This window comes from Peromyscus californicus, unplaced genomic scaffold (genome assembly GCF_007827085.1).
Source record: "Peromyscus californicus insignis strain IS unplaced genomic scaffold, ASM782708v3 Scaffold_22__1_contigs__length_63687245, whole genome shotgun sequence".
In the NCBI taxonomy this organism is placed as follows: Eukaryota; Metazoa; Chordata; class Mammalia; order Rodentia; family Cricetidae; genus Peromyscus; species Peromyscus californicus.
In genome coordinates, this window is record NW_026294525.1 from 2,562,103 (window position 1) to 2,570,135 (window position 8,033).

The 8,033-nt window shown below is 43.2% G+C and overlaps 1 protein-coding gene across 1 annotated transcript in view; it reads left to right on the forward strand.

Annotated features, from left to right (window-relative positions):
- The window catches only part of Thbs2 (thrombospondin 2), a 29,623-nt gene extending 23,433 nt beyond the window's left edge, over positions 1–6,190 (forward strand). Inside the window, exons 19-22 of the mRNA XM_052750727.1 lie at positions 875–1,146; positions 1,688–1,785; positions 2,977–3,116; positions 4,188–6,190. Of these exons, the coding sequence (XP_052606687.1) occupies positions 875–1,146; positions 1,688–1,785; positions 2,977–3,116; positions 4,188–4,195 (518 nt within the window). The 3' untranslated portion in view covers positions 4,196–6,190. The remainder of the gene's footprint in view (positions 1–874; positions 1,147–1,687; positions 1,786–2,976; positions 3,117–4,187) is intronic.
- The last annotated feature ends 1,843 nt before the right edge of the window (positions 6,191–8,033 follow it).

The window sequence follows — 8,033 nt, forward strand, 5'->3', positions numbered from 1 at the left end:
ATTCAGGAGAATTTCCCTGGTAGCCTCAGCCTTCCTTGGTGTGTAGAACAGTCTCCCTTCATAACCCGGTAAGGGGCTCTGGGAAAGCACAGATTTGCCTCTCAGGTCTGTGGAATTGGTGTTCAATAAGCCAGTTCATATTGTGGACTGTCTGAAATGGTACATGACAGTGGAGCCACTGTGTTCTGGAGCCCAACAGAACTATTGGTTGGGTCACAAGTTTCATAATGTTTGCTGATCTCTCAGTGAAGAGCCTGAAGCAGAACCAATCTAAGCTCTTCAGACCATGTTTCTGTGACAGGTGTAGCATGAATCTTAGAAGGTCTTATTAATAAAAACAAACCTGAAGCAAGGTATTGGGGTAAATGCTGGAATATCAGAGAAGCAGAATAAGCCACAGCGACCTCACCTCAACAATTCCTCAGATGATCCTGTTTCCTCAGACTGGAAACCTCTGAGTCCTTATCCAAATGAATCTCAGCTGAACTGTGCTTCTCAAAAGCCTCAATGCTTAACTAGCTAAAAGCTTCTAGTTTCTGGTCTTCACGCCTTATATACCTTTCTTCTTTCTGCCATCACTCCCTGGGATTAAAGGCTCACTTTCTGGGATTAAAGGCACGAGTCACCATGCTTGGCTGTATCCTTGAACACACAGAGATCCAGGTAGATCTCTGCCTCTGGAATGCTAGGATTAAAGGTGTGTGCTATCACTGCCTATCCTTTATGTCTAATATTGTGGCTGTTCTGTTCTCTGACCCCAGATAAGTTTATTAGCATGCACAATATTTCGGGGAACACAATACCGCCACAGACAGGGTCTCCTGAGGTGCTTTTCCCTGGGCCTTCAGACCATGCATATTTCCTCTGTGTCCAGGTTTTGATGAGTTTGGGTCTGTGGACTTCAGTGGCACGTTCTATGTCAACACTGACCGGGACGATGACTATGCGGGCTTCGTCTTTGGCTATCAGTCAAGCAGCCGCTTCTACGTGGTCATGTGGAAGCAGGTCACCCAGACCTACTGGGAAGACAAGCCAAGTCGGGCTTATGGCTACTCTGGCGTGTCACTCAAAGTGGTAAACTCTACAACTGGTACTGGCGAGCATCTGAGGAATGCCCTGTGGCATACAGGAAACACAGAAGGCCAGGTGAGGGACTGGGCGGTTGATGACCTCTTCCAGACAGACTCTACACGCTCATTAATTTTAAATTACGTTCTCAGTTAATTTTTATTCAAGTAGAAATCATTTTAATAGTTGGCATTGAATACTTACTTTATTAAACACAGAATGCCCAGTGCTCATGCCAACATAGTTGACAAGAGTGAACACATGTCCAGTCTTTTACAGAGACAGGACAATGTCAGGGTTCTGTTGATAGTTTCACACCCAAAAAGAGAAGATCTGAATTCAGATCCATGACTGTCTGGGCCAAGTGTTTGTGCTCTTAGTGCTAACTGCAACACAGTATGCAGTGGATTTAGGTACATATTGTAGCACCCCATTGGTGTGCATAGCAGGGTAGATGATACACAGTGTTTGATTTCAAACATGATATATTTATATCATGTAAAACAAAATAAACTAGAGAGGTAGTGCAGCTAGTGGGGTATTACTTTGCACAGTCCAGGGGGAGAAGAATGGTAGAGAGGCATGTACCTCATCCTTCAACAATGATGCTTTTCCACAGGTGCGCACACTATGGCATGACCCCAAAAACATTGGCTGGAAAGACTACACCGCCTACAGGTGGCACCTGATTCACAGGCCTAAGACCGGCTACATGAGGTAAGGGCAGCTGTGCAGCATTTCTGTCCAGTGACAGGCTCCTCAGGACTCTCTTCCCATTGGGTGGGCTAATCTTCTTTTCCATAACAAGTATGCCTTTCCATTTAATGGCAAGATGGCTTTTTCATTGGATAGATAGTCTGCTTCTCATTGGATAGACAGTCTGCTTTTCCATTGGGTAGACAATCTGCCTTCTCTGTCTTCCTTCCCATTGGCGAGTATCAATAGATAACTATGCCATAATGAACTCTTTTATATTCTCTGGATTCCTCAATTTTGAATTCCTTTTTCTCATCTATCTTGCATCCTTACTATACATCACTTACTTTAAAATCTTGAAAAAAGTCTATGTCTTAAGATACTTGTTGGGTGGTATGAAAACCACTGCACATCCATCTGGATGGAATCCAGGATTTTATACATAAGCAAATGTTCTACCACTGAGCCACACCACTGTTGGCTATCTGGTGTTTACTGATCCTTGAGTGTCTGGGCAGGTGAGGTGTAAACTGGTATATACGGTATGATGTCCCTGCAAAGAGGTCCTATTTGCTGTGTGCTCCATCAGGAAACTCTGTGGTATCAATTTCCACTCTGGGCCAGGAAGATCAAGTCCTGTCCTCACTCACAGACAGCTCTTACAATGGGACAAAGATGAAACTTGGAATTTTCAGGGAAAATGAAAGCTAAGGGAGCCATACTCAGGGGAAGACCTGACATAGCTCCAAAGAAGGGAAACAGGCACTCATTCCCTACAGGCAATCAGGAAGCACTCTTCACTCTGCATACTACCTTGGCTCTTAAAGGCAACCTGCTGCAAACCTGGGTGGTTGTAATCACACACAGGAAGAGTGCAGCAGTTTTGCCTGTGAGAAGAAATGGGCCCTTCAGATCCTGCTCCCTGACAGGGCCCAGTGTTCTTACAGGGAAAGCAAGCCTGGCCCAGTTGCTAAAACCCTGAGCAGAGAGTGGGATTATAGATCCCTCTGGTTTGGTCTGGGTGTCGCTTAGTGGTAGAGCAGAGAACTCTTGTTCAGCATATACAAGGCCATGTTTTCATCCTTAGCACCAAACAAGGACAGTAGATTCCTCTTGATCAACAGCTGACATCCAGAACCAACCATTAGCCTCTAGTGAATGTACTGCAGAGTTCAAGTTCTCTTTTATCCTTTACTCCCTTACCCATTTTAGAGTCTTAGTGCATGAAGGAAAGCAGGTCATGGCTGATTCAGGACCAATCTATGACCAAACTTATGCTGGTGGACGACTGGGCCTGTTTGTCTTTTCCCAAGAAATGGTCTACTTCTCGGACCTCAAGTATGAGTGCAGAGGTAAGTGCATGTTCTCATCAGGGAATGGTCACTGGACCAGGGAGGGCTGACATCCACTTTTCTGTCTACAGAGGCTTCATTCCAGGGAAATGAATGATGAGTTAGGGCTTCTACCCTTCGAGCAAAGATGTAGTTTAGGTAACTTACATTTTCTCCACCCCCCCCCCTTTGGTTTCTTTTTGTTTTAAATTGAATCTGAATCTTCCTGATAGTTCACAGGTGATCCACCACTGTACTGAGTCCTATAGCTTCCTGTTTCCATACTTGCTGAGTTTCTAGGGGCATTTTAGATTACTATCTTTACTAAAAATTGAAATAAGGAAGGAAAGGAAGAAGGAAAAGGAGAAGGAAGGATGAGGGATAGAAGGAAGAAGTGAAGGAAGAAAGGAGTCTACTTCTTAGTTATACTGCTATAAGTTTATTTATCTGAACCAAAATATAAACCTGAAATCAAACTTGATTCCAGTATAGCCTAATGGCATGCCTTCTACAGAGATTAGTAAAGCTCAGAAATATTTTCCAACACTCACACCTTGAAAGTAATACACAAATCAAAGAGAAGCAAAGATAAGGACATTGTTTTCTCTCCTCCCACTGACGATCTTTTTCTTATGTTAGGATTCCATTGGAGAGATTTCTTTTCTTCATGCATCCACTCATTAATCCATCCATCTATGCACCCATCTTTCCCAACACCTATTTATCCATCACCCATCCATCCATTCATCCAAATACCCATCCATCCTTCTATCATTTCATCCATTCACTCATCTTTCATCTACTCATCACCCAGACAACTATCAGTCATCTATCAGTCTGTTCTAGCCATCTATTTTACATATGCTATCTTAAAATTAATATGGTGATAGTTGAGGTTATAGGTAAAACAGATGCATGCAATATTAGTACTTGGGAGCCCAAGGCAGGAGGATTGCTTCATTTGAGGTCAGTCTGAGCTACAGAGCAAGTTCTAGGCCAGCCTGGGCTACAGGCATGAGATAAACAAACAAAGAAACAAAATAAAATCCCCCTGGTTGTTCCGTCCTAATCCCATTGCTCCTTCTCTTCTAGATGTCTAGAGGGCAAGCCTGCAGTTCCGTCAATGTGCTACAGACACCGTTTGCTAGACACGTCGGTCCATCTTGGCACTTGCAGCTTTTCTCTCTTGCGACATTTCCTGTTTCTTGACCTTAACTGAGTGGATCTTCACCTCCTTCATCAGCATCAAGTCCAAGTGCCTTCAAATGATAAGCACCAAGGGAGCTGCAAGATGAGCATCTAGCCTGCTCCTGGGAAGCAGTTTGATGAAACAGGAGACTCACTGTGGAGTGAAAACTGAGCATGTTGTTGCATTGCCTTTTCTTGTTTGTTTAAAAAGAATGACGTTTACATGTAAAATGTAATTACTTGCAGTATTTATGTGTATATGGAGTTGAAGGGAATATTGTGTATAAGTCATTCTCATAAATTAAGCATGAAAAATATTGCTCACCTATTTTCAGTGCTTAATGTTGTCACTGTTCTTGGAGTCATGCTGTTCTACAATGACACACAAATCCTGCAAGGCCAATTATAAAGAAAGATCAGGTGAACTTGGCTGCAGGAAGGAAGAGGCCAGAAGGTAGTCACACAGCTGTGGCCCCTTGTCCAGTGATATTAAACATTGACTAATCGGGGCATAGAAAATGATTGCAAAATTATATGAAAACCACTTCTTACCCCTCTTGGCCCACAGTTACAGCTGACTTGACAAAGATGAAGAAGGTGTATCCTTGCAAAAGGGAATCTTTCAGAGCTCCAGCTGCAGGCTTCTCCTCGAAGCTTTTAAAACAAAAGCTCAGTAGAGGCAAGCACCTCCTCGTAAGCTGGCTGCCTGGGTTGGGCCTCATGGAGAGCCTACCTGACTGGAAGTCATCGATCTCTGCACACTGACTGCTGGGATCTCCATCTGGGCATCCTTCCCTGTCCCTGCTACTAGGAAACAGGCTGGCAGATAAGTTGGCAAATGCACTTTGGTACCCTACTCCTAGTCTAGGCTTTGGAATGATGCAAAAGTTGCTTTTGCCTAATTGGGTAACAAATTTCATTAAGGTTACAGGTACAACTGTTTTGTTAATATTTATTAAATGAATTTGAAATGTAGCTCCACTCACTAATAACTTATTTTAAACATGCAAAGTAACAAATTTGTAGTATAATTTCTAGAAATAAGCATATGACAAGGATATAATGATATAAAGATACACTTACCAAAATATCTGCTGGTTGAAATACAAGGCTCTCTGTCATGATAAAATGGAACCTTAATATGCACAGCTACCAATGATTTTAATTCAGTTCCTTTTACTGTTATCTATTTGCTGTATATAGGTTCTTTTTATTTTAAGGCTGAAGAAAACATCATTTTCGCCCAGACACACCCATCAATCAGTCACACCATAACAGACATATGCTTGGTTTATTTTATTTTATTGCTTTAAGCTGCATGACTTCCCAGCTGGAAGTACTGTCTCTCGCTCCACATGAGTTCAGTGGAAGTATATCTTGTCCCTCTGGTCGGGGTGGAGCACGATCCCTTTTCTGGTAATGGCAATTGCATTTCTAAGTCAGATAGAAAGAATCCATGCCTTTGATCTGAGTTTTCACAATTTGTCTGGACACAGTTATTTGTGTGAGTGTCTTTGAGGGTGCATATCCCTGTGTTTTGTTATCCTGCACTTCTTACTTTCTGTGGAACTGTATTCCTAAGGCCAGCATGAGGCTTCTGACTGTGAGGATGTGAAGAACATTTAGGCTTTCACTTGGGGCATTTGGTTGAATGGTACAAGGTGGTGGGGACGATGTGAATACATTCAATGTACCGTATTATTTTTGTAAATTATTTATGTAGTTTTAAAGAACAAAAGCTTCTCATCTACGTTAATGAAACATTGTTTTTGCCAAAGATTGTAAATATTTATTTATTTGTTCATTGGGTCAATTTTTCACCACTGAAACCCTACGTTCAGCTAGAGCTCCATTTTTATACTGAAGGTTAACAACAGCAAATAAATTATAAAAAAAAGGTTTCTATAAGTGAATCTCTTTCCCTTTTTTAAAAAGAGTGGGATTCCTTCTGGAAAGGGATTGGGCATTTCACCTAGGGAGAACTGACATTTTGTTTCTTGAAACTGAAAGAAGTGGTGTCCCTTGGCTACCAGCTTTCCTAGTGTGTGTGCAGGTTCAAGGTTCAAAGCAGTTGTCTTTGACACAGGTCCTGCTTCCATTGAAGGTCCTAGCATGCACATGACCCCGGTTGCTAGTTCTTCTTGTCAGACAGGAGCAGAAGCTTTCTGTGACTCTGATCAGAACCACGAAAGGGTTCAGAAAAGGCTGAGACACAAGGGACTGAGCATGAACACAGTAGGGCTCCATTGATAAGAACCATGAAAGGATTCAGAAAAGGCTGAGACACAAGGGACTGAGCATGAACACAGTAGGGCTCCATTGATAAGAACCATGAAAGGATTCAGAAAAGGCTGAGACACCAGGGACTGAGCATGAACACAGTAGGGCTCCTTTGATAAGAACCATGAAAGGATTCAGAAAAGGCTGAGACACCAGGGACTGCACATGGACACAGTAGGGCTTTGCTTCCCCTACTGATCCCAAGCAGACAAAGGAGCAAGGACCAGACAGCACACAGCAAAGCAAGTCCTGGTCCGGTACCAGGGATGACCACAGCACTGCGGCCTGGGAAATTCCTTCAGTATCCAGCTGACAGGAAGGTTTATGGATGTGATGGTGAGTTAAGCAAATGGAGACAGGAGAGAGCAACACGAAGGTAGGAGACAAACTGGTGGGCGTCAGAAAGGGAGACAGAGTGGGTGTCTTTGGCTGTAGTAGTGCATCTGACAGCGAGTAATGAGGTGATGAGCTACAGGGACCACACTCTCTGTGGTGACAGGATGGGGAGTAAAACCCCTGGAATGGTCAAGGTGAGCTGGTGGACTTGCACCTGTAGTTATAGAGGAAAAGGTTAGGCACGAATACATTGGTGAGCAAGACTTTGAAAAGCTTAGAACCACAGTGGTAAGGAGTGGGACATGACCTTGGTTGGTCAATGGTGGAGTGTAGGCAGATATTTCAAGGGACCGCCAACTCCCCAATAATGACACAGAGACATTATTAATTAGGAAAGCTTGGTCTTATCTTAGGCTTGTTTCTAACTAGCTCTTATAACTTAAATTAACCCACTTCTATTCATTTACTTTCTGCCTCACGGCTTTATTACCTCTTCTCCATACTGCCCATTCTGCTTGCTCTGTATCTCCTGGCATTTCTGTCTTCTTCCCAGTGTCCTCTCTGCCCAGAAAGTCCTGCCTTGCTATTGGCCATTCAGCTTTTTATTAAACCAATCAGAGTGACATTTCTTCACAGTGTACAAAAAAAAAATATTCCATGACAGTGTAGCATGGAAGGACACCTATACATGTTTAGTTCAAGAAATAGAAAAGGATTAGGCAGAGATGAAAAGCCAGCCCTGGTGTAGAGCACTGCCCAGTTGTTCATTTGTGCATTTTGTTTTTCTGTTTGATCTCCTATGGACAAACATGGGTTTTCTGACCATGTTTTCCCCCAACTCCAGGGTCCTAGGCACATCAGAGTAACTCTCCTCAGGACTGAAGCTTGTGTGTCTATGACATGACCAGGAGTGAGGAGGGTCCCTGGAATCAGGTGGCTTATATGAAAGAATGGCCCCGCCTATCTCCTCTTTTCCGCTTCTCACACATTCTGTAGGATCTGAAGGCTGCACACTTTCAGTCTACGACTGAATGCCATAGTTCTGGAATCTGAGACTGTCTGATGTATACAGAGGAAGTGAGTTAGTGTAAGCATCATTATCACCAGGAACAGTGCTGGGTATTTGGTTAGTGT